At 35.3% G+C, this 27,214-nt stretch overlaps 1 protein-coding gene and 2 long non-coding RNA genes across 4 annotated transcripts; 2 read left to right on the top strand and 1 right to left on the bottom strand.

Moving 5' to 3' along the window:
* The first annotated feature begins 2,815 nt into the window (after positions 1 to 2,815).
* On the top strand, positions 2,816 to 3,233 carry LOC141393324 (uncharacterized). Its single transcript, XR_012410069.1, has 2 exons — positions 2,816 to 2,940; positions 3,004 to 3,233. It is a non-coding gene; the product is annotated as an uncharacterized lncRNA (long non-coding RNA).
* A 662-nt stretch (positions 3,234 to 3,895) lies between these two features.
* LOC141393323 (uncharacterized) lies at positions 3,896 to 5,030 on the bottom strand. Its single transcript, XR_012410068.1, has 4 exons — positions 4,815 to 5,030; positions 4,643 to 4,759; positions 4,390 to 4,577; positions 3,896 to 4,329 (listed from the first exon to the last, which is right to left on the bottom strand). It is a non-coding gene; the product is annotated as an uncharacterized lncRNA (long non-coding RNA).
* Positions 5,031 to 8,567: 3,537 nt separating this feature from the next.
* eRF3 (eukaryotic translation release factor 3) lies at positions 8,568 to 26,938 on the top strand. 2 transcript variants are annotated; one of them, XM_073970894.1, is made up of 8 exons: positions 8,568 to 9,008; positions 9,075 to 9,693; positions 18,867 to 19,055; positions 19,601 to 20,370; positions 20,464 to 20,550; positions 20,625 to 20,801; positions 26,323 to 26,491; positions 26,558 to 26,938. In XM_073970894.1, exons 2-8 carry the CDS (start codon positions 9,324 to 9,326, stop codon positions 26,599 to 26,601), a joined length of 1,806 nt encoding a protein of 601 aa, XP_073826995.1. In that variant the 5' UTR covers positions 8,568 to 9,008; positions 9,075 to 9,323; the 3' UTR covers positions 26,602 to 26,938. The 2 variants fall into 2 exon arrangements, with proteins under 2 accessions (XP_073826995.1, XP_073826994.1); XM_073970893.1 differs by having other exon boundaries at positions 8,610 to 9,012.
* Positions 26,939 to 27,214: the final 276 nt, after the last annotated feature.

Raw genomic sequence — 27,214 nt, 5'->3', positions numbered from 1 at the left:
ACCGAAAAAATTCGTTAATTATCGAAATTATAAGCATTTTAATTTTACCGACAATTATCGATAACAGCAAAAATGAGTTACAGAATCCCCCTACAGATTTGAGCAGATTAAGCAAATAAATCCGAGATATTTTTTAGAGAAAAAAAATATTTTTTGGGTGTTAAATGCCGTTATTTAATGCCAAACTTCTTGTATAGCTCGTTAAAGCGGACCCTTGCCGATTTCTTTCCGTTTTAGGTATTTGAGTATACAAAAGCCACAATATTAGTGTCAGATTATAGATTTTGATATCCTAAGCTCTGTTCCAGAACTAAAAAGTTTTTACAATTTTTACCACTTTTACTCATTTTGCGTTCCCGTACACAAAATTTATATGAAAATCGTTTTCGACTTTTACAAGTTTTACGACTTTTACCACTTTATAAAGTACGGGAACAGGCCACTAGAAAGCTTTTTTAGTTGACCTTGTGCATAACGCACCTTCCTGGGTGTCGATAAATTCACATTTTTCCTGGGATATCTCAGGAAGTTAATAGATTCCTCGGAATTCTTGGCTCAAATTACATACAGAAGACCTTGAATTGTGTTTTAATATGGTGTTATATAATCCTTGGACACCAATTGAATCATAAATGTACAATTATCCGACCTTATATTGACGGTAATGATCATAATACGAAAACTACGTTGTTCACAGTGTAAATTTCATGCTTTTTGGTAGTGATTATATTGTTACGAATGTAACTGATAGGTTTAAGTTAGTTTAGTTTAAATTCCGTTAATTTAAAAATTTGAATTGTAACGTAAAGTTTTTATTACGCAGTTACTTTATTTAAGCAACAACAACTACCATGTAGAACTCTCTTCATTATTCTAGATGTTACTTTACCTTTGATTAATGTGCTTTTGTTTGTAATTATCGTTAGTTGTCATTTCTTATTTCTTGCATTTGTTTGTTGTTGTAATTACGTCATTACTGCGCTTGTTTACTTGTATGTATGTGAGTATGGTTGTTCGCTTAAGGGTTGTTTACACCATCTATCAATGTCGTATGAGATGTCAAATTTTCTACCTGCGAATGTTGTACACATAGTGTGACCACTATGAAAATTTTCATCTATCAAAACGATTTGGCAACTCATATGTAAATTTTTCATTTAGGGAGCGCTCTATTTGATACGGCATTCTCGTATGTAAACATAAATTTATCAGCTGTTTTCTGGCATTCCCAAAAAAAATTGAAAAACAAAATCTTTTAAAAAAGAAAATGGAAAGTTATGTATATTTAAATATATAAAAAAGGAAATAAAGGGTGTTTATAATGTTATTTTCAGATCGATTGGTCGAAAGGGGCAGTGTTGGAAATTATTGCTTTGTGGCAAAACATGAATGCCTCTATAACCCCAAAAACCTATTCCACCACAACAAACATGCTAGATATTCATTTTCCTTCAACCAAAATTAAAAATTTGCGCAAATTTGTAACTCAACAATAAATGTAAACAATGACAAAAACAGCTGTTTTTATATTTATAGGTTATGTCATACGAAAATAACACTTGTAGGTATGAACGCACAAATTGAAAGTTGTATGGATGACGTCAATTTTGACAAACATAGAGAATGTCGAATGGGTGAAAGAAATAACAGCTCATATGACATTGATAGATGGTATAAACAGCCCTTTAGTGCGAATGTGCGTCTGTGTGTTCGCTGCACAGATTCGAGGTGTTGCCATATGTGTTCTAGTGGGCTATAGAACAGGGAGACTTTGGGGTATAAATACAGGGGAACTGGCAATGACGAGTTGAGTTGTGTTTTAAGCGTTGAATTGAACAGATCGGTTAAAGAAGTGCTGCGTGCTAACTAGATACAAGCTGTGTGCTTAGTAATTAAAGTCGGTTCCGAATAAGTGTAATAAAGTAAATAAAGCATTGTAGAAACGTAATCTAAAACGAACCCTGTTTTATTTGGTACAAATCGTATCGGGGAATAAAACAACGTCTACACGGAGATTAGTTAAACCTAATTCCGTAACAATATTTTGATGCTCTGGGAGCAGGTTTTTAACAGAATATTTCACATTTCTGTCTCAATTGGTGTGCAAGGATTATATAACACCATATTAAAACACAATTCAAGGTCTTCTGTATATAATTTGAGCCAGGAATTCCGAGGAATCTATTAACTTCCTGAGATATCCCAGGAAAAATGTGAATTTATCGACACCCCAATTTGTGTATACGTCAAATGAAAACTCGTCTGAAATCGATTGGATTTCATTTGACGTTTGACAAATGGAATTGACAGTTGAAATCGAGTGGATTTCGTAAATGTAAACATAGTATATAATTCATATGGGAGTAGTTTTCAACTTTTACTACTTTTGCCGGTTTTACCATTTTCAAAAGTAAAGGCCTGCGTACATAAGCTGCTCTGCCTGATTGCCTTGCTTTCCTGCTTCATTTTTGACATAATAAAAGTAAAAGAATAAAGAAGGCCGAGGAAATTTCGAACTGGGTTGCCCTTTTCTTTTTAGTTCTTTTATCAGAAGTAAGCAAGGTAACGCTCAGTTTCATGTAAAGGACTAAAGTCCAAGTACTACCTAATTCAAATGCTGCCTAATTCAATTGAGTGACATTTTACATTACAAAAAAGTTGCTTTGTTGCATGGTACAATAATACAGGTAAAAGCAAGTCCCAGCTGATTAGATTGACACGTAATACTAGTGTCAAAAACAATATGAAGTTTAATACATGTTGTTCTTTTCGTTAATTGTCAATTAATATTTATGTTATTTTACTTTCTGATAAACAAACATAAAACACATATTTTTGAAGTTATAGACTTCACGGCTAACTTCGAATAAATAGATCAGCAAATGGTGTAAGAGAACAAAAGGCCGTTTAAAATGGTGTGCCAGGAATTTGCGGATACAGGTCAGTGCTATATTTATTCATGGTAAAGTGGGTATTTATGCATGTAAAAATATCTCATTGCAGACAAGGATCTGATTGAAAACATTATGAATGGAATCTCAATATATTGGATGCACTGTGAATTATACGGAATAAGATAAGTTCAGAGTATGGTTAGCCTTTTATTACGGAACCTCAGCCGTGTTATTTTGGCTAACTATGGCGAAGCAGATTTGTTCTAAATATCCCTAGTAGGGAGGTATCAAACAGCAGTTTTTGGTATTTGCATGTCAAATGGCATTATAAGAGATTTCGTTGGACCATATTTTGTATCGGAAGACAACATGGGATTTGCGAGACCTACCCGTTATTTACGTTTAAGTCCCAATAATGTTGAGGGATGATCTTTAATGTGGGACGAAGCAGTATCTAAAGCTTCCGTGTTTTATGGCACACGAATGCACAATCTCTTCTGTGACAATTGCCATTCGCATGTAGCGACTGCATTAAATTGTATGCGCTACAAAGATTCCAGTTGTAAAGTTCCATGGTAAAGTTGGCCGCATGGATATTCTTCTGTGGCAGATATGTTAGTGTTGTGGGCTTCATCAAAACGTGGTTGCCCTTTCTTATTGTTGTACGCTATTGGGAGTGTATTTTTAATATTTGTTATATTGAGAGAGCATACAAATGACAGACTTCCTAATGCATTTTTAGATCGGAGTTTGGCTGCTTCTTGTATTATAAACATAATTTTTTTATTTTGAATGTTTTAATAGATGTTTACGCGAATTTTCCTAATATTAAGTTTCAATATTAGTCAATGTATATTGTTTTAATGCAAATGTATATAATAGTTAATTTTAATAAAATGCATAAACATACATTTGATTATTTATAAATTGTAATCGATATTTGAGTCCATCTATAAATGATATTTTTAACGGCAAAAATGTATAATTAGCAATGCGTTTTAAACTTCTTTTGCGACTGCATCTTGTTAATAGAACTGCAACATTTATTCAGACTCAATTTATACTGTTTCATGGCTGCAATAGCAATTTTAGTCTGATGTTCACGTTAAATGCGTATAATAAAAAGGTGATACCTTACAACATTGTCAATAATGCACAAATTCTGGTTTGAAAACATATGTATTTAGCAATGTATACTTTAATAAAAATTGAAACGTGTACGTTGCTCTATCCAATTGAGTCGGAATATTTTCAAATATGACTTAAGGTCCCACATATGTATGCTTCGTCCGATCTCATATTTAGCTGCGATGTCGTCATAAAAGATTTCCGAAATGTTTAATTTAGACGGTGTACTCCATTTGTTTCTTTGCCAACCAGACTCATCTCATAGCGGAAATCTTTGTCTTTCAATTCATAATGGACCTGATAGATGCTATAGTTAGAAAAAGATTAATTTTAAGCATTTGTTATAATGCAAACAATTTCCACTCACATTCTGCCAGAATTCTGTACCAAATCGGTGGTGGACATTTCAGTATAATTAAATTTCTCAAAATCTGTCTTAGCTTGTTGTTTTGCTACTGGCACATGCTAAGGAAGAGGTATCAGAACAGCAGTCTCGTCTCAGGTGTTGCTGTGGTTGGCATCACGAAAGCAATCCTATGTGGTTGTTGTTTTTAGCTACACAAAACGTCAAGCAATGGATTAAACAGACCATAACCCACGTTCAGAAAATCTAAACTTACTATAATGCACGTTGACACTCTCCTTTCGTTACCACTTTTTATCCTTACACCTGTAGGGATGAAAATAGTGAACCAAGTTTGCATCTAGGAACTTCAGCCAACAATTTTTGGGATAATCTGAAATAAACTATGAATTATTTTATTCTGGATATTTAGATGCATTAATACTTACTACTGTCAACATTTTTACGGAACATACCAAGCAGAAACGTTATTGATTTTAATTTAATTAGTTTTTATTCATTTTTTTAATTTACAATTATGAAACTTCAAAACATATGTATGTATTTATATTTCATATTTTGTTTACATTTTTGAAAAATTAGATTGACACTAGTATTACGTACAACAACAAATTTCTATGTGGTTGTTGTATCGATTGTTGTACAACAACACTTGCTTTTACCTGTAATAATTGTACCATGGCTTTGTTGTAGCAATTCGCCGTTGTTGCTACCTTTTTAATTGTACCATGAATTGTACCATGCTTCTACTAGGGATACGTCATGGTACAAATACACAGGTAGCATGTACGTATCCCATGGTACAATAATACAGGTAGCATTATCAAGCCAGCTGATGGTAACATAATGTGTCAATTGCATTGAATTGATGTCAAATTTTGACATCTTATGTTACCAAAAATTGCCGATGCGGCTACCTGTATATTTGTACCATGGATACGTATTACCATGGTACAATAATACAGGTAGCATTATCAAGCCAGCTGATAGTAACATAATTGGTCTGTTCCAGTACTGCAAGAATCTACTAATTTTTACTACTTTTCCCGATAACATAAAGGAAAATATGTTATCGTAGTAAAAAATAGTAGCTTCTTGCAGGTTCTGGAACAGAGCAAATGTGTCAATTGCATTGAATTGATGTCAAATTTTGACATCTTATATTACCAACAATTGCCGATGCGGCTACCTGTGTATTTGTACCATGCGTATTACCAAGCAAAAATCGATCTTTCGATCTTTTGATTCTTACTTAGAACTCAAGAATCGATCTTTCGATCTTTTGATTCTTACTTAGAACACAAAAATCGATTTTTCGATTCTTACGTAGGAATCAAAAATCGATCTTTCGATCCTTTGATTCTTATTTAGAACTCACCTGGATAAAAGAATCGTTTGATCGAGGTGACTCCTTAGTTGAAAATGTGAACGTTTTAGTGTACAATGCTTCGCGTTTAACACTGCCGTACCGTTAGATTAATTTTGTTCATCAGTACAACAAATAATATAATATTATTGTCTTGCTCTTACCAATGTAATCTGTATATTTCATTTTCGTGGTACATCAAAAAGTCAAAACAGAATTGATCTTTCGATTCCCTCTGTAAGAATCGAAGAATCATAATAGAAAATCGATCTTTCGATTCTCTATGAAGTCAAAACTCGATTCCGAATTTTAGATTCTTCAAATCAAAAGTCCAATTTACATATGCACATTAAATGATTTCGTTTTACGAAATCCTAGAATCAAATGAAGTGTATTTACATCTGTTTTTTTGCGTCATTTGCTTACGCACACAATCGCACATACACACTTATACAATAACACAAACACACGCACACAATATATTTATTCAAATGTGTATCAAATTACTTAAATTAATTCTAAAAACAAAAAAACATAATTTTTGCAAGTTTTTTAAACATTTATTTTCACTTTTGTCATCGTTTGAGATTTTTGTTTTTCAACTACACACACAAACAAACAAAGACATCATAAAACAGTTGCATTTTTTGGTAGTTTATGACGAAAAAGCAGGGTTGCTTATAATAGTATGGTGTTTTCGTGCGTTGTTTAGAATAAATGACGCAGCTATCGTCATTTATTTTTGTATGGCAAATGACGCAAAATATTGCCTGTTTTAGCAAATAAATTACGAATCAGCTCTAAATGACGAAAAAGTTGGTAATGTAAATTGGACAAAAGAATCGATGAATCGATTACTCGAAAATCGACTTGCATATCCCTAGCTTCTACCTTGTTTCTTGTGCCAGTTTGCAACTTTTTGTATTTTCTAGCTACATATTGCAAAAAACAGCGTTGTATACGAGGATTTATGCCGGATTTAAAACAAATTCACACAATACGAGGTTTAATTTTTTTATGGGAAATCTGGTTGATTATAGCCGGATTTAGCAAATAAATCCTGATAATGCACTAAATCCGGCTAATGAGGTCATAATCTAAATGGCATATAAACTACGGCATCCTTTGGCAATCAAAAATACGCCTTAAACCTAAAATAATTTACAGATTATACTGATCTTTCCAACCAGAGCATCAACTTTCAGTGCAGATGGCAATTCCAATGGATTCGACTTGTCCCTCAAATTTCTTCTAATAGATGCCATGTCCTGTACATTTTCTTCATCATTAAAAAATAATTTCACTGAACTTATAATTTTATGCCAAGTTTATACTTGCGCTCCAAAATCCACTGGATTTCACGAAATCCTGAAATACACCCCGGTGTTTACACTTAAGCTGAAAACAGATACAACGTTTGATTAAAGTTTTGCGTTGGGCGTCGAGAAAAAAACAACAACAACAGGGCGACGACGATACCAAAGTCCAGCGTTTATCTGTTTGCCGGCATATATTTAAAATGAATTTGAATTTTTCGGCATCATGCCCAACAGTGTAAAAACGGCCAAAACGACACAAAACTTTACCCAAACGTTGTATCTGTTTACAGCTTTATTTTTTTGTTGATTTCAAACATATCACAATGATCAAGGTGGATGCATATGCGCAGCTGATCGAACATGAATTTTCAAAACAAGTTGTTGTAAATTGAATTAAGCATCAAAAATATACGACAATATAGAACTTTAAAACTTTATTTGGAAAATTATCCTAAAATGATCTATATATCGTATTAATTGTGTATAGTACTAACAAATGAAAATATCAAAAAATGATTTTATCGTTGAGACTTCGTTATAATAAATTTTAGCTCTGTTCCAGAACTAAAAAGTTTTTACAATGTTTACCACTTTTACACATTTTCGTTCCCTTACACAAAATTTATATGAAAATCGTTTACGACTTTTACAACTCTTACCACTTTATAAAGTACGGGAACAGGCCATTTGATAGATAAAATTTGTGCTCAGAACCTGCACAAAATTAGTACTTGCAGTAGTTTTCCCGTTTAGTGCTAAAAATGCGTTCCCATACTCCGAAATCTAGCAAGACTTGCACTTCTCTTTAATTTTCGTCATTTTTCCGTTCCCTTATTTTTTAAGAAATTTGTATGGGGAAGCAAGTTTTGACAATTCGCTCTTTTTTCTAACATTACCATTAAAAAGTACGGGAACACAATAAAAAATATCATTGTAACAAAGTAATTTAATATTTTTTTCATATAGTTTACAAATTTTGATACTAAAATTTTTTGTTGCAGCAATTGACCATCTACCTTGTTTATTGTGATACGTGAAAAGTGTTGCAACTTTTGGTACTTTTTTAGGCAAAAGCAGGGTTGTATATCATGTGTACTGTGATTTCGATGTTGATTTCGCTGAAATCACGAAATAAGAGGATTTCATTTTTGTATGCGAAATCATGATAAATTTTGCTTGATTCCGCGCGAAATCACGAAACGCCTTCGAAATCACGAAACGACGCCAAATGTAAACTAAGCATTAAAATAGTTTTTGGCGAATTGTGTGTTTTGGATTGAATATGGAGTTCACAAGTTTGAAAAAACAACACCCAGTTGGGTTGACATCAATAATACAACATTTCATCTCAGTCGCGCTGGCAATTGACAACGCAACTCAAGTTTAGTGACAATGCATGCAACGCAGGTCAATATTTTCATGTCAAGTCTGCCATAATTCCGATTGTATTAACATGTTTGAGGTGTCGCCCAAATGCTTAACATGAAAGTAAAATCGATTATTCTTGTTGATTCCGTGAGTTTCTACCTCTCTTTTTCACTTAGTTCTCTGCGTGACATTCCGAATATGACTTTTCTGCGTGGCTTATTCAAGAAATAATTGTGTGCTGCTGGTTGGATGATAATTTTGAATTGTGTTCAATAGTTTTTTTATAATAAATAATATCAGGATATTTATTATATTCAATTCTTAACTCAGGAATTGGTTATAAATTCCGTTCAAGAACACAAAAAAACGCAGTTAAAGAAAAAAAGAAAGAACTAAATTCCTTTGTCGTCGTCGTTCAGTGATTGAAGTAGAGTGAAAAAACGTGATTTTCGTGTAAACGAGACAAGGAAAAAACGTATAGAAATTCAGCAAAAAAAGTGTAAATGAAAAAAGGGGGACCGCTTTAAAAAGTGCGTGGAACAGAGCGGAGCGTGTGTTAATTTTTGCAAGTTGGTTTGTTACAAAATTATTTTTTTTGTGATAACAAAATTTACCAGCACCCCTTCCCATTGAAGGTTATATTTTTTGGATTGGATTCTCACGGCGAGCGGAGCGGCGAGCAGACAAACCCGGAGAAGTGTCTTGTGTGTGAGAAAACGAACGAACGTGTGTTGTTACGTGTGCATGTTTGAGTGCGCGTAGAGAAGTTAACCGGAGTGTACCGCCTCAATCCACCAAGACCAAGTGTCACAAGAAAAGAAATATAAAATAGCAAAGAAAGCATTTCTGGAAGAAAATTGTAAAACAAAAGTTATTCAAGCAAAATGGCTCAAGAAAACTCCGACATGTCCACAAAATTCTCCACACTAAATGTCAATGCTGCGGAATTTGTACCAAGTTTTGGTAGTTTCAGTGCGGCCGTTGTCAGTTCTATAAATAATGACAATAGTGCGCCGGCTGCTGCTGCCACAAATGCTGCTCCCATGGATACAACCAGCGTGCCAGCGTCAACCAGCGGCACTCCTGCCACCACACCTAATTCTGATGCATCTGCTTCGGGTTCCCTGAATGCACTTAATCAGGCGGCGGCCGGTGATGTTGCACCAGCGGAATCTCCAATGCAAACGTCACCAGTTAAAGTAGCTGCTCCTGTGGAAAATATCAATACAGCCGATAAAATTGCAGCCAATAATGGTAATAATTTAGAGTGTAATTAGTCCTGTAAGGGGGCCGTGTTGGGGAGGTCAATTACTCGAGTACATATTGTATTACATTGTGGGGGGCTAAGTGCATTGGCCAAAGAAAAAAGTGACGTCATGACCAACCAAGTTATCAAGTGTCACAGATGTTGGAGTATGTATTTTGTTGCCTTTTGAATTTTCTTTTCATATTGTTTTTGTTGTGTTACTTTTGTAGCCGACACTCTTTTGGGTTGTTTGGTTGGTCATTACCCACAAGTTGTATGTCATTGATTCATTTGTCGGGTCTACCTTTCTATGGCCACAGATACTACTCTTATGTTTTCACTTTTTCATTCAATACTTTTATATTTGTTGTTGTTGTTGCTGCTGTTTTTTGTTTCTTCGATATAACCTCAAAATCTATATGGTGGCATTTAACAAATACTTTTGATGACTTGATTCATTTTTGCTTGTTTTTACTGATATTGTAAATAATAATAATGTAGAGTTTTTATATTAGGGAAATCTTTTCATTTACTATTCCATGTGTTGGTCCTGTTTGCCAGTAGAGTAGCCCCCCCAAACATATTTTAGTTTCTTGCCAAATTCCAATTGAAAGTAATCTCATTTCTCTTTTGTTTGTTTCTCTTATTGTTGGAGCTCTTTTGAATGTTCGCCTTTGCTTGCTATTTTTCTTCGTCTTGTATTCTTGCTTTTGTTATTGTATTTGTTGACACGTTAACTTTTTTGGTTACTATTGAATTCGTTTTTTATCCAATAATTGAATTTGTGTTACATTAATAATGATGGTCGTACTTGGAAATTAAATATTGAACATTTCTATTTCCATGTCAGAGATGGTCTGTATGACGATTTTTTAGGTTTTCGACTGTAAGAATGTTGTAAACGTCGAAAACGTCATATACCCGTAGAAAACGTATAAAAAGTAGTAAATGTCATAAACCTCAAATAATTTACGTTACCATCATATTTTTCACTTAATATTAATTCTGCAAGCCTATCTTTGTTATTGAAGAGGGTCCGTACCCTTTTTGAAAATAACATCATATTTTTATTATTATTTTAATTTTTAAAATAACTGAAATAATTGAACAATAAATTGGATTACGCACTTAGTACGCCATCTACAATATATTCCGAACACTACCACTACTTTACGTAGATTCAAAGAATTTGCGGGTGAAGTAATAAACAAACATATGTATAATACCCATATAATATAAAAAATATATATAAAATGTACATTTTAGAGTAAAATCTTTTTATGCCTGTTTTGTAATAAAATAGGATCTCAAATAAATAATAAAAAAATGAGTTTTATTATTATGGAAAAACATCGATTTTTATTCGTTTGTTTATTCTGTCAAAAGCCTTGTTTTTTTGGCTAGGTTTACGACGTTTCCGACGTATGTAATATACGTCAGAAATGTATGTCATATACGTCATCATTGTAGACAGACCATCTCTGTTCCATGTACATATGTATTTATGTATTAAAATTTTCCATTGTTATCTACAATGACATAAATAGAATCTGAGGGCTTAAGAATACGTTTACACTATAGTTTATTACCATGACAGTGACTCTATGTTGATTTGAAAGTTGGACGGTTTTGAATTTTTATACCTTCAGTCTTTAGGCTAACGATGAATAACTACACTTTGATACTATCAAAAATTTATAAAAATCCTTATAATACATAAATTTAATTAAAACATTTGCCTCATGGAAATAATGGCTTTATATCCCAAGTTCGATTTCTTCAAACGTAGTTTAAGTTCGAAGATGGGCCATATCGGTCCATTTAATAGGGTACATCCCCACAAAAGTTCAATATTTTTTTGCCAAAATGGTGCCTCGCATAACTCTCAAAGGAAGTAACCGATTTGATCCAAACTTTGGACATTCGTAATATTTCTTCCAAATATAGATCAGGTTCGAATATAGACTATATCGGTCAACTCCTTTATCTATCTGCCACACAAATTTTCAACATTTTTGACAAAGGTGCAGTTAAGGACAAATCTCGGGTCTTTTTGATAGGAACTAAAAGTACTGAGCACGAATAATTACGGATTGAGTATCCAATTTGGCCAAAACTTCGTAAAATTTATTCAAAGCCTACATCAAATTCTAAGAAGGTTTATATCGGACAGCAGCTTCGGATACCTACCTCAAGAAAGTTCAAAATTTTCTGTTCAGTGCAGTTTTAGCTCTTATCTTTCCTTCATCACTTCCAATCGTTTCAAATTCAAAGGGAAATTCGACAATTGAAATGCCTTCTTCAGAAATGTAACCCATATGTTCTCCAACTAATTCTGTTCCTCCAGTTACTGTTAATGCACCTTGTTTAAATGTTAATGCTTCAGTTCCAATTACACCTCAAATTCAGGAAACTGATCCAACTTTAAATTCCAATCCTTCTTGGTCCGGGGGTAGTAATGAACTAATCGTAATTCCTCCCAGAAAAAAGGTATTTTTATTTCCACATTATATCCTAACACAACTGTAGATAACATATGGTCTGTTCCAGAACTGCAAATTTTTACTATTTTTTCCGATAACATAAAGGGAAAAATGCTAAAATGCTAAAATCCTAACCTAAAATCTATTGAAATTAACAGAAATCATGCGGTTTTTCGAGTGTGTGGGTAGGAGAAATAAAGTCAATAATCACAGGTACAAATTTTGCAGAAAACTAACCTGTAGTTTTGTGTCTTTTTATTAAATAAAATCAATTGTTTTTTCTCCTTTATATTTCTGAAAAGGACTTGTGAAAAATGTCAACAAAATTAATGGTGATGACATATTAACGACAATATCGATATCTATCGATAATATGAAATGAAATAGCGAAAAATCGAATGTTGGGAATATCGATAGTTTGCCAGCTCTACACCTTTTTCAGATGTAATTAGAATTACACTATGCAATACTGAAAATGCAAACAACTTCTAGTATGCATTTTTTGAAAGCACACATTGAGACTAAAAAATCCCTAGTAGGGTTTGTCTTGTCAGATCCAGTTCGCGTTTTATGACCTCACCTAAACCAGGCTAAAACTACGGTTTTTGTACCCTCCACCATAGGATGGGGGTATATTAAGTTTGTCACTCCGTTTGCAACTACTCGAAATTATCATTGTAGACCCCACAAACTATATATATTCATGATCAGCAATTCTACATCGATATAGCCATGTCCGTCCGTCTGTCCGTCTCACTGTGGGCGAAATTCAAATCTAGCGGGGAAAAAGTCCGAAAACTGACCAAAAGCTAAATAAAATTCATTAATGCAGTATTTGTCCACACATACTGGTAGACCTAAAACTAACAATCAGTATTGCATTTAATGGTTATTGGCCGTTATAACGGTACATTTACTAGGAGTTTTTTTGCAAGCGATAAATTCGACATTTTTTGATGACTTGTATATTGACAAGTAATATGGACAAATAAAAGTAAATATGACCTAATTTAATTTTTTCAGATAGTTTGGAAGTAGTGTTTATTAAAAAAATAATTGTAGCATTATTTGATGTTGTAAATATTCTGAAAAAAATCTTTAAACATTTATATGGGATTTTTTCTACTTAGAGCATTTTGAGTAAAGTGCAACTTATGGGAAACACACGGAAACACTACAGGACTTTTTTTAATATTAAATTACATACTCCGAGGTATCTACTCCCAAAATTTCGTCTGCCTTTTTTTTGCCTTTTTTATGTTATCAACAATTTTACAAACCCATTTTTACATGAAAATACGTAATATAAAGTAGGACATTTGTATGGGGGATATACCAAAACGTGAACCTAAGTGAATAATGTTTGGTGTGTAGATGTTTTGTCCATTAAAAACCCGAAAACAAAATTTGGAGCCATTTCCGTTGGACAATTTTGGTAAAACCTTCTTAATTCTTGATATCAGGAGGTACATATATATGGGCACTATATCAAAACGTTGATCTAAGTCGAACATTTTTGGTACATAGGTTTTGTGTGTACTTAGAACCCGAAATAGCAAAGTACAGCCAATTTGATTGGAAAATATGAAGAATACAATCAAAATAACGAATATCTCGCGGATAGACCAAAACGTGGACCTAAGACCCCCATCGTTGGAACTAATGTTATATATCCCCTGAAGATCCTATATACCAAAATACAGCAAAATTAACAGTGAAATGTGGTCCACATACCCAAAATACCTTATATGCGGAGGTACCGTTACGAGCACGATATGCTTTAACGGTGAGCTATATTCGTGATACTCTGTGTAATCATAACTAAACAAATGAGTAACATCTGTACCAAATAATAGCCGCTTACCTCAATTAGTTTAGGAGTTATTAATTTTTCCCCGCTAGATTTGGATTTCGCCCACAGTGCGTCCGTCTGTCCGTCTGGGGAAATCACTCTCGCGTCCGAACGGATTGACGTAGGTGGATGAAATTTGGGGAAAATCTAATATTTGTACGTAGGACTTTTGGTATTGAATGCGAGCTATGTAGGTCCACGCTTTCGTATAGCCCCCATACAAAATGACGCGTGACGCGTCGTCGTTTTAAGGAATTTTTAAGATATTTGTCCCATTTTACCACCGAATTGGCTGTAATTTGGTATTTTGTGTCTCCAGAGGCCAAAAAAACATTCCTACTAAAGTTGGTTTATATAGGTCCACGTTTTGGTATAGCCCCCATATAACGCCCCATATAAAGTACGCGTCATTTTAATATATTTTGAATGCATTAGTCCCATTTGACAACAGAATCGGTTGTAACTTAGTATTTTGTGTTTCCAGAGGCTAATAAATATTTCTTCCATAAAATGTTTATATAGGTCCACGTTTTGATATAGCCCCCATAAGACGACATCTCCTGATTTTCGGTATTTTGAAGGTTTTGGCCTCATTATCACACCGAGATGGCTAAAATTTGGTATTTAGTTTTCGTTGGGGGTATAGAACTTTATATAGAACTTTTCCCCCAGAAATTTGTAGGTATAGGTCCACGCCATCATATAGCCCCCATAGAACGGTACATTCCGATTTTCGGTATTTTGAAGGTTGTGGCCACATTAATCCACCGAAATGACTGAAATTTGTGGTGGAGGGTGTAAAAAGTTCGGCCCGACCGAACTTAACGCTTCTCCTACTTGTTTCAATTTATCGTGTCTTTATCTCAGAAACGATTAGGAATTTGGCCTTACCGTCTTTGGCAATATTATAGCCCTAAACCAGTAGAACTTATCTTTTGAACAGACCACCTATGAAAAACTCCATATAGGGCATCTAAATCGATAAAATATAGAGAATTTTAGAAAATTTTTGAAATTCTGGTCAGTATCAGCTAAACTATTGGGAGTTGAACCAAGTAACCTTTTGCAAAAATCTTCCAAATAAAGTTCTCAACAATTCTTTAGAACATTCTGAAACTCTAAAATGCTTACTTCATGTTGTTTCAGTGGTATTTTGCATCATATCTTTTATAACGCGTATTTCAAACACAGTTCACACCAACAGTTTATTCTCGCATTTCGGACTTCACTACATTATTGAAATTTTTATTAAATCGTCGTTGAAAAATGTACTGAAAACAACGGCATAGAGGCATTTTACAATAATGACATGTTCTGAAGAGTTGTGTATTACATTCCAGGGAATATTTTTCCAAAAGAAAATGTTCACAAGAAATTAACGGTTTTGGAGATACGGTGCGAAATGATAAAAATTATGGAATTTTCGCATATATTTTGAAATTTGAGGCAATAAATGTAGATTTGCAAGTTCATTATTTCTCCAAATATTTTATTCTTGTCCTTATCTACAAATTTGCTTCAGAGGTCAGAAGAAGATTCGCATTAGTTTCAGAGATATAGCCCCGAATTTCTTTAAAAACTCCATATTTAACCATGTTTAGATGGGGCCATAAAATCCGAGCTGGATCTGACACAACAAACCCCAACTAGGGTTTCTTGTCCTTTGGGTCTGTACTTTTAAAAAATCCTCAGTTCGTCAGTTGTTTGCACAAGATCACCTTAAAAATGTTGCACACTGTTATTTTATTTGTGATTAGAGAATTCTATTTGTAATTCGTAACATTTCATTAGTAATTCGAGAACTCCGTTTTTAATTCGAATTATTTCATTTGTAATTCGAATTATTCCATTTGTAATTTGAATAATTTAATTTCATTTGAATAATCACATTTCATTAGTAATTCGAGAACTCCGTTTGTAATTCGAATTATTCCATTTGAAATTTGAATTATTCCATTTGTAAGGGAATAATTCGAATTTCAAATGGAATAATTCGAATTGCAAGTAGAATAATTCGAATTAAAAATGGAATAATTCGAATTACAAATGGAATAATTAATAAAATAGTTGTTTTAAAATATTAAAACAACAACAATGGGATTAAGCCAGACTATTTTAAAAAAACAAAATTGCAAACGCTACCCAATAAAAAAACGCCACAATGCACATAGGTTTCAATCAGGAAATTTTTGGCCAAAAACCCTATTTTTGAAGTTTCGAAATTTTAATTGGTTTTTGCGCAGAATAAAAAACACATCAAGTCAACCGAAAACAATCAGTTTTTGTAAATACCCTTAGTTTCCGTTGATTGGCGCAGTACCAAAGTTGACACTTTTTTATGTAAAAATAAAACAGGATTTGTGCTGTAAAATATACAATTTTTGTTGTATTGTGTCGCTTCTTAAATATACAGAAGTGACACCAAAGTTCTTAAGTTCTTAAATATACAGAAGTGACACCAAAGTTATTATGAATCGGGAAGCTGTTAGTGAGTACTTTCATAATATTTACAAAAAGAACGAAGAAATTTGTAAAGTTAGCGTAATAAAATCAATGTTTTTATATACATTGAAAATTATTTTTTACAAATATTTTTTTATATATATTTAAACTTTTAAAAAAATGTCCAAATATGTCCACCTAAAAAACGAATTTGAAAGATAGCAGGGGGTCTGTACTTATAAATTCAGAAGTAAAATCGTGCTCAAATTTGCCACAGTTAAAATAAAGTGACTTTTTCTATTTTAAGATGGGAGAATTTTTTGTAAATACTTGTTGTGACTGTGCGTAGTATCCAATTGAAATAGAACGGTAATAGCCACATCTATCAACCGATTTTCCTTAAAATTCATATATAAGGGTTTCAGAGTGTAGAAAACAAGTATGTATAATTTTTTTGAAAATAGGTCCATTTTTTATCATATCCCCCACATAAAAGTACCGTCCGATTTTAGATATTTTGTGGATTTTAGCGACACTTTATGACCGATTCGGCTGAAATTTGGTATTTTGACCTCTTGGGAGATATGAATCCTAACATAGTTCAATGTTTTGGTTTAGACCCCACACAACGGGACCACCCTGTTCAGCAAATTTTGGCAGTTTTTGGTCATTTTGGTCGATAAAACGTAAGAATTGCTGTTTGTTCACATTTATTATAAAAATAATTAATTTCAAACAAAATGGACGTTGAAATAGTTTTGGCCAGAAAATTTGGATGTGGGACCATTGTGCAAGGCGGGCGTGCTTACTATTGCACCACGGACGCACTGTACTTTCCACATCCTTATTAAACTTCTTGCGAACATGTTAATACTTGCTTACGCTTTTTATACCCTACAGCACACTGCGGTAAAGGGTAGGGTATTATGTCGTTGTGCAAAGGAAACGAAATAGACCCATAGTTCCTTTTGGGTATATACATATAATCACTTTCTGAGTCGATTTAAAGGAAGAATGCTATTGCTTTTGGTGAAAATCGGTTCAGATTTGGATATAGCTCCCATTTATTTTTGGGGTAATTGACGTATTTGCTGCACCAAACACGTTACATACGTCCGATTTTGATGAAATTTGGAATGTTTGACTGAATTCGGTCTAGAAATAAATGTTCCAAATTTTATCGAAATTGGTTCAGATTTGGATATAGCTCCAATATATATTTTCGTCCGATTTGACTTATTTGCTGCACCAAACACGCTATATATGTCCGATTTTGATGAAATTTGCAATGTTTGACTGAATTCGGTCTAGAAATAAGTGTACCATATTATATAGAAATCAGTTAAACTAGATATATATCTCATATGTATATATTTTACATATTCACAGTGGTGTAGGGTATCATATAGTTGGCCCAGCCCGACTATGGTCCTTTCCTTCCTGGTTATGTATATATATTTGGTTTCCCTAGGCGTAAAAGGGAGCTTGCAAAATATTCACGCATATTCTCCCCATGGTACAAATACATAGGTATCCGGCAATTGTTGGTAACCTAAGGTGTCAAAATTTGACATCAATTCAATGCAGTTGACACATTATGTTACCATCAGCTGGCATGATAATGCTACCTGTATTATTGTACCATGATTCTCCCATTTCACTTTCTTTTTGTCAACGTAATTTTTGACCCATGTGTTGGTGCCATCGTAGTTAACTGCTGGTAAGCACTTTGAATGTTCGGGGGTTTTCAACGGTGACAAAAACCTTTAGATTTACTTAGTTTTTCAGCCATGTAAAACGTCTCCACAAGAGATGTAGTTTGGCAGAGGATGAGGTCCTATAACTTTGAGCTAATATGAATCGGCGTGCATTCATTGATATGAAATATATATGTTTATATGTGTTATTGATCCAAATATGCCACAAAAGATGTTCCCCCTATTTAGAGACATGTTTTCAATATTTTTCATATAATTTTGAAACTTATTTATTAGCCATCGAATGTTGTATTAAACATACAGATGTTTGTTGGGAGTTAGGCTTAATATTGGTCAGAACACATAGCATGCCAATTGTATTGTATTTGAATGTTTTCATGCAACTAAAGTACAGCATTGACCTGTACATTTATGTACATGTAAAGTCATTTTCATACTGAAGCCATATGGCACGATTAGCCAGTATTGTACTAGAAGTCATGTAGTCAGTGGATTGATTATGTACACCACATAATTTGAAAGTCCGTATGTTTTTGTATGCTTGAGGAAAAATCAATTGCATTTACTTATTTTGAAAGAAAGTAAAACAAAATACAAATGTTTGAGTTCATATTTTCAAGAAATGCATTTAAAATTGTTTTACACAAATCCCTAAGATTAATCGATTTTCTATCTTAATTTTGTAGAAAATGATCCTGCCGATAGCTGGGATGTTGAAGAAGAACCCGTCATAACTCCCGATGATGAGGAAGCTGAAGATATCGAAGAAGTCGAAGGTGATGCCACACCAAAGGTGTCGAAGAAAAAGATACCAAAAGTAGAAGACACAAAGAGCAAAAAGGAACATGTGAATGTGGTTTTCATTGGTCATGTTGGTAAGAAAAAATGCAAACAAAATACTTAATTCAGTTATAAATGTTCACTTGTCAGATATTTCTCAAGTATACTTTCAAATCCTATTATAAATATTATGCCTTTCCATGTACTCGATAATGTGAAATAATTATTACAAAATGTTACTGAATGTTTTTATTTTAATCAAATTTAAAAATTACTGAGGAAATTTGTTCAGTTAAATTTAGTTATGAAAAGGACAAAAGGACAATAGCCCAAGAAGACAAAGTCTGATACATACAAATAAATAGTTGAAAGGTCGATAAAACATAATATAAAATAGGACTAAGTTAAGTTAGTTTTCGAAATTAAAATATTGAACGATGTTTATGTATTATTGTTTCATATTTTAATTTCAAAAATTTAAAGTATTCGTTCTGATTTTGGTTTCTACCTCTTTGTTTATACATAATAGGCCGAAACAGTGAAAGTGAAATTTCTCCCTCAAGTGAACATTTTTGAATGGGCTGTCAGTTATTTTCTTCTAAAATAAACTACAATAATAAACCTATAACTTACCCAACAGATGCTGGTAAATCAACAATTGGCGGTCAAATTATGTCTCTAACTGGCATGGTTGATAAACGTACACTGGAAAAATACGAACGTGAAGCACGTGAAAAATCTCGTGAAAGTTGGTATCTTTCATGGGCCTTGGACACAAATCAAGAGGAACGTGACAAGGGTAAAACTGTTGAAGTTGGTCGTGCCTACTTTGAAACCGAACGTAAACATTTCACCATTTTGGATGCACCTGGTCACAAAAGTTTTGTACCCAACATGATTGGTGGTGCAGCACAGGCTGATTTGGCTGTTTTGGTAATATCGGCGCGAAAAGGTGAATTTGAAACAGGTTTTGATCGTGGTGGGCAAACACGTGAACATGCTATGTTGGCCAAAACTGCGGGTGTTAAACATTTGGTCGTGTTGGTCAATAAAATGGATGATCCCACCGTCAACTGGGATGAGGCACGTTACAACGAATGCAAAGACAAAATCCTACCTTACCTCAAAAAATTAGGTTTTAATCCAGCCAAGGATTTAACCTTTATGCCATGTTCGGGCTTAAGTGGAGCCGGTTTACGTGATACTATACCAGATTCAATTTGTCCATGGTACAATGGTCCAGCCTTTATACCGTTTATTGATCAGTTGCCTTCACTTAATCGCAAAGCCGATGGACCATTCATTATGCCCATTGTTGATAAATATAAGGATATGGGTACGGTTGTAATGGGCAAGGTAGAATCGGGTACTGCGCGAAAGGGACAAAATCTTTTGGTGATGCCTAATAGGGTAAGTTTTTTTTTTTTAAATACACACATTTTTTACATTTCCTATATATTTTAGAATACAAAAATTATTTTTATCAAAAATTTAATTTTTTAGACACAAGTTGCCGTTGATCAACTATGGTCCGATGATGATGAAGTCACCTCTGTGGGTCCTGGCGAAAATGTTAAAATCAAGCTGAAGGTTGGTAGTTTTTACCTTTAAATACATATTAGTTGTTGTAACTCATAAAGAAAAATCTCGTTTCTTTGTTTTAGGGTATTGAAGAAGAAGATGTCTCACCTGGCTTTGTTTTGTGCGATGCCTCCAATCCTATTAAAACCGGCAAAATCTTTGATGCTCAAGTCGTTATCCTAGAGCATAAATCAATTATCTGTGCTGGTTATTCCGCCGTTATGCACATACATTGTGCAGCTGAAGAAGTTACCGTTAAAGTAAGTATTTTATTTTTTAATTCAATTTTATAGAGTTGTTAAGCAGATAAATAACACATGGAATGAAGGGTATATTAAATTTGGAATTTCAATTTCATCCACCCCAAATAATAACATTAGATCCAAATAATTGTTTACGATGTCAGTTACTAGTTTATTCGTACATCCACTGTTTGGAAAGTTGCAATTTCGTGCTTTTTCCAGAGAGTCGTACACCAGTCCACGCAATGCCAATTCATGTCCAAGGGTCGCCAATCTTCGACAAACCTCACTAGGCTCAACAACGTTCGGGATGGTGCAAAGACCTTAATTCATATAGGGCAAAGAATTGGGACGTGCCAAACATTTGTCCAGCATACGCAATAAGCCCCCCGCAGGACATTCTTAACCTTTTCAACTGCCCTGCCAAAGCCACGCGACTAACACCATTAGCTTCGATGTTACAACCAAGCCAGATCTTAAACAGGAGGAAAGCTAACAAACAGACACATCATATGTTGTCTTAAAAAATCGATTCCATTTTTTGCTTTGGGGTTAAGGGGTAAACCCCCACTTTGAGAATAATTAGCATAGAATATATGGTAAAATTTTAAGTCAATCGGAACAATCTCACCGGAGATATGAACGTTGGAAGCTAAAAATTTATTGCGTTTTGTATGTGGCATTGAAACTAAGAGCGTGTTTTTCTCTAAATGACATTTTGAAATCGGTGCCAACTTTCGCTCGAAAACTAAGGAACCGATTGTGATATATTTTTGTGCTCTTATCAAGGACAACAAAAACTAGTCCGATCGATTTTATTTTAAAATTATTTGTTGTCCTTTTTATACCCTACACCACCCACACTGTGGTAAGGGGTATTGTCTTTGTGCATTTGTAGGTTAGGTTATAGGATGCACAGCTGCTGTAAGTAGCAGCCACTCCACTCGGAGACCTTGTGGTCCATTGTGATCATCCTGGGTTTGAGTAGTATTGAAAGTTGATAAGTAGTTGACGGTGTAGGTGATGCTTGTGGGTGAAGTAAGTAGTTGCAGATCCTTTGTGGTGATGATTTATACTGGTGATGGAGTGACAAATATGCTAAGGAGACGGAGATTAGTTTTGGATAGGAGAAAGTATATAGAAAGTGAAGAGACAGGAGAGAAGTAGAAAAGGTAATAAGAGAGTGAAGGAGAGGAAAACAGATGATATTTAGAAGGTAGATTAACTAATATATTTAAGTTAACCCGCCATTGAGGCCTCTGCAGTATGTTAGCAAGGCTGTGGGGTCGGAAGAGGAGAAGTAAGACGGAGATTCCGTCATGTGAACGCCAAAAAGTCTGTGCCTTTTGGCACTCAATCTGGGACACAGACAGAGAAGATGTTCAATTGTCTCCGTCTCCTCCACGTCCTCACACAGCCTACAGTAGTCGCTACTGCTGTTATCCCATTTGCAAGTCATAGATCTAATGTTGCAGTGACCAGTGATAATCCCAACAGCAACTCTGATCTCCGACTTGCACAACGAGAGAAGAGAAACAGTTCTACGCGCCGAGATTACCGGCCAGATTGACTTTGCAACCCGACATCCAGTAGCATCCAGCCAAGTTCTTTTAGCTTTTTCATCGTAGAACCTGGTGAGTTTGTCTATGAAATGACAAAGCGGAGGTTTCACACCAACTTCCATTTGCATGTTGCATGATTGTGATCCCCGCCTCGCCAGTTCATCCACAATCTCATTTCCCTCAACACCACAGTGACCAGGTACCCAACAAAATCTTACTGACATACCACAGGTTTTCAAGATAGACGTACAATCCCGAACGATCCTAGACTTTATAGTGAATGACCCTAATGCTTTTAGCGCTGCCTGGCTGTCAACATAAGCTGTGTTCCAGAACTAAAAAGTTTTTACAATTTTTACGACTTTTGCACATTTTACACGAAAACCCGTTCCCGTACACAAAAAAGTTGTAAAATGTTTACTTCTCTTTAAACAAAAATGGCGCTGAATGACGCTCTCTTTAAAAACTTTTTACTCGACAAATTTGAGCGTGTAAAAAATAGTAACATGAATGCCGGCGTCCGATTGGCTGGTACGCCGACTTTGACATTTGTTCCAGCTTTTTTGACGTTTTTTTACATTTTTGCGTTCCCGAACTTTTTGAAAAAAGTTTTGTGTGACAACAATTTTGCTCTCTTTCTCTCTTTTACGAGTTTTACTATTAAAAAGTACGGGAACAAAGCTATATATAGTGACTGCCCTGTTTGCTAAGTCCGTCCTTCCCACTAGTGCCTCTAGGGCCTTCAATATTGCAAAGACCTCTGCCTGGAAAACACTGCAGTTGTCGTTAAGTTTAAACGAGTACCTAATGTTCAGTTCATCAAAGTACACACCAGCACCAGTGCCATCTTCCATCTTCGACCCATCAGTGAAGATAGATAGGCTATCCGGAATTGGTCCTCGGTATTCCTCTTCCAACAAAGCTTGATGACTTTGACTCCCCTGATGTAGGTTACCTTGCCAAAGCCTGTCATGCTAGCGCCTGCCTCGTCAGAGGTTATGACCTTCCTCAGAAGACGTTCAACTAGCAGCCATTGATCATCACTGATCCAACCGTCTGGATCAGCCCTATTATTGACTGCCAACTGAAGGTCCTCCGGGGCGAGCTTCTTGGGGACGGTCGCTGTTTTCGATGTCCCTCCAACAGTAGGCTGTATGGGCTTCGAACTGGAGCTTCCTTTAAGGCCTTCTCCGGTTCAGCCCCAACTGCTGGCTGTTGAGCGGCCACCTTAGCGAGCGGGGTGAGTGGTTGTGGACACTCCGAAGACCTGACCCGCTTAACGCATGTCATCTGCGGGGAGGTTTTTGGTTTGCCACTGGCCTGCCTAAAGGTTGAGGGACCGTCAGTCGCTCCAACCACCTGACCTCCTGCTTCTCCAATGCCTCTCAATCCTCCGTCTCCTGAGGGGCAAGGCTTCTTGGGGTCCTTCGTCGCAGCAGTGTCCTGTTTACCAGAACTCTTCATCGTCGGGGCTCCCAAGCAGTCGCCACTCCTATTTACCCCGACAGCTGCGGGGGCAGTCACCGGCAGAACGGATCCACTAGCTGTCGCCTTTGTCCGTGACTGTCCCTTTTTCCGCTCTGACATCGAGACGGGTGTTACCTTTGTGGGTAGCGACCGTTGTGATGTCTTCGGGGCCGGAGGCATCCTTCTGCTCGTCACACCGATTAATCGGAATTCGTCTTGACTAACCTCAGTTGGGGCTTTGTCAACGAATTTGTTGCAATATTTGGCAACTCTTTTATATTCATGCCGGTCCTTCTTTTCCTTGGCCTTACTGCCCATGTTGGTTGAGGTTATAGTGGAGGGTGTCACTTCCTCCAGTACGACTTCTTCCGCCATGGCGTCTTGCCTCGGGAAGGAAGGTCTATCGGTACCGACCGATGAACTATCCCCCAGGGGAGTTGGACTCACTAAGGTGATGTTATAGATCCCCCTTTGGACTGAAGAGAGCACTCCCTGGGATGTCCGGGATGGGATGACTGTAACATCCATCTCTTCATCCTACATAAGGGATTCGTCTTCACAGTTCCAGGGGGGGGTCTCGCCTGACTCAATCTGTGGGTCTCTCTCTGCCCCAGGGGATCGAGCAATTCCCTGCTCTGCGTGAGGATATTTAGACTAATCTTGTCCATTGTCGAGGTCGTCAGGGTCTCGTCCCAGCTTAGCGATTTTTGTGGTCGTTCCATAGTCGCTCTTGGTGCGGCGTTGTCCATTGTCGTAGCTAGGGTCGATATCGAGGGTGAAATTGTTTTTGTTGTTGTGGGGTTTTTTTGTTTTATTTGTAATATTATCCATAGAGAAAGTGTTTGTTGGGGGAATTGAGGACAGCCATGTCTAGGGCACTAATTACTCGTGGAGGTGCCCAGGTATCCACGAGGCTCCGTTCAAATACAGTTGGTACCCTAACTGCAAATCGTAGAACACCGATGGGCACGAGGTCGCTTGACACCCCGTGTTAGGGGATTTCTTTTGAGGTAAGAGATCGAAACCTGGGATAACCCTTCTATTTCCCAGGCAGTACACTTGAAGTGCAGAGTGTGCGCTTGAAGTGCACTGCCTGGTCAAGAAGAAAATTGCAAACTTAAGCCCCCACATCGCATCAAGATTGCTATCCCCGGTGGGGGATGTATGTAACATATAAAAGGAAACGAAATAGACCCATAGTTCCTTTTGCGGATATACATATAATAACTTTCTGAGTCGATTTATGCATGTCCATCCGTCTGTCCATGTATTTTTGTTCGCAACGTACAGGTCGCATTTTTTGTCCGAAATCGGTTCAGATTTGGATATAGCTCCCATATAAATTTTCGGCCGATTTGACGTATTTGCTGCACCGAATACGCTACATATGTCCGATTTTGAGGAAATTTGGAGTGTTTGACTGAATTCGGACTAGAAATAAATGTGCCAAATTACATCGAAATCGGTTCAGATTTGGATATAGCTCCCATATAAATTTGCAGTCGATTTGACGTATTTGCTGCACCAAACACGCTATGTACGTCCGATTTTGTTGAAATTTGAAATGTGACTGAATTAGAAATAAGTGTGCCATATTACATCGAAATCGGTTCAGATTTGGATATAGCTCCCATATAAATTTGCAGTCGATTTGACGTTTTTTCTGCACCAAACACGCTATGTACATCCGATTTTGATGAAACTTGAAATGTGTGACTGTATTAGGTCTAGAAATAAATGTGTCAAATTACATTGAAATCGGTTCAGATTTGGATATAGCTACCATATATATTTTCGGCCGATTTGACGTATTTGCTGCACCGAATACGCTAGATACGTCCGATTTTGAGGAAATTTGGAGTGTTTGACTGAATTCGGTCTAGAAATAAGTGTGCCAAATTATATCGAAATCGGTTCAGATTTGGATATAGCTCCCATATATATTTTCGGGCGATTTGACGTATTTGCTGCACCGAATACGCTACATACGTCCGATTTTGAGGAAATTTGGAGTGTTTGACTGAATTCGGTCTAGAAATAAGTGTGCCAAATTATATCGAAATCGGTGCAGATTTGGATATAGCTCCCATATAATTTTTCGGGCGATTTGACGTATTTGCTGCACCAAACACCCTATGTACGTCCGATTTTGATGAAACTTGAAATGTGTGACCGAATTCCGTCTAGAAATAAGTGTGCAATAAAAAAAAAAAAAAAAAATCAACCAAAAAACCCGACGCTTATTCGTGTCTTTGAGTTCAACTAAAAGGTTTTAAAAGGCGCAGACTATTGTTGCCTTTTGGTTCTGATATAAGTCGAAACAATTCACATTCATTGACTGAATAATATCGGTCCTTTTAAATTGAAAAAAAAAAAACGTATACAAACCTCTTTAAAATTCACGTCTATTGTTTTATTTCGAAATTAGTAGTAGTATTATTTCTTTGAATTTAATTAATGTATAATACGAAACATAACCTCATCCTTTATTATTACTTTTTTCATTATAGGCCCTCATTTGCTTGGTTGACAAAAAGACCGGCGAAAAATCAAAATCACGTCCAAGATTCGTTAAACAAGATCAGGTGGCAATAATGAGAATTGAATGTTCCGGTATGATTTGTTTAGAACAATTTAAACTATTCCCACAAATGGGAAGATTTACTCTGAGAGATGAAAGTAAGTTTTCCGAATTTTCTGCATATAATATATATTGATTAAATATTTCCATTTCCATTCTTACAGACAAAACAATTGCTATTGGCAAAGTGTTGAAGGTGATCGAGTAAATTGAGCCAAGCTTAATTTTTTTGTAATTTTAATTTTCTTGAGTGCTGCAAGCCCCGCCTTTTTTAAAAGAAAAAAACAAAAAAGAAATTTATAACAACATATTAACAACATTAATTTTTTTAAAAAAGGGCTTTTTAAGAGCCCGGCCCTCGTCGTCGTCGTCAACCTAGGAAAACAAAATTGAATAACGTGTTATGAGAAGAATTTCAAAAATAAAATACAACTACCAACCTATCTTTAAAGAAAACAAAAATATACGGAAATTAAGAATAAATGAACTTTAAAAGAAAACAAAAAATAAAGGAAATAAATGAAAAATAAAACGAAACAAACGAATAACAAGGATCTTTAATAAATTACATGATAATTAACAAAACAAAAACAACAAAAGTAAAACAAAATCGTCGTATATAAAATATATATTATATTATTACTATTATTATTAAATATAAAAAAAAAAAAACAAAACAAAAGCGAAAAGGAAAACAAAATTATATATGATTATTATGAATAAATATTATGTTTTCTCTTTCTTTTAGTTTGTCTTTGTTAAGATAACAAATTGATATAATGTGAAGAGTGTAAAGAGAATTGTTTCCTGAAAAATAGAAT

This window comes from Musca autumnalis, unplaced genomic scaffold (genome assembly GCF_047663935.1).
Source record: "Musca autumnalis isolate F117 unplaced genomic scaffold, ASM4766393v1 scaffold_2, whole genome shotgun sequence".
NCBI classification, from domain to species: Eukaryota; Metazoa; Arthropoda; class Insecta; order Diptera; family Muscidae; genus Musca; species Musca autumnalis.
The sequence above is the reverse complement of the archived record's forward strand: the minus strand, read 5'-3'. Positions and strand labels throughout refer to the sequence as shown.

Bases quoted from the DNA above. Each gene is read 5' to 3' on its own strand.
- eRF3 (XM_073970894.1), top strand. From the start codon at position 9,324: ATGGCTCAAGAAAACTCCGACATGTCCACAAAATTCTCCACACTAAAT. The intron at 19,056-19,600 runs GTAAGAAAAAAT...CTTACCCAACAG, and splicing joins GGTTTTCATTGGTCATGTTG to ATGCTGGTAAATCAACAATT. The intron at 20,802-26,322 runs GTAAGTATTTTA...TTTTCATTATAG, and splicing joins CTGAAGAAGTTACCGTTAAA to GCCCTCATTTGCTTGGTTGA.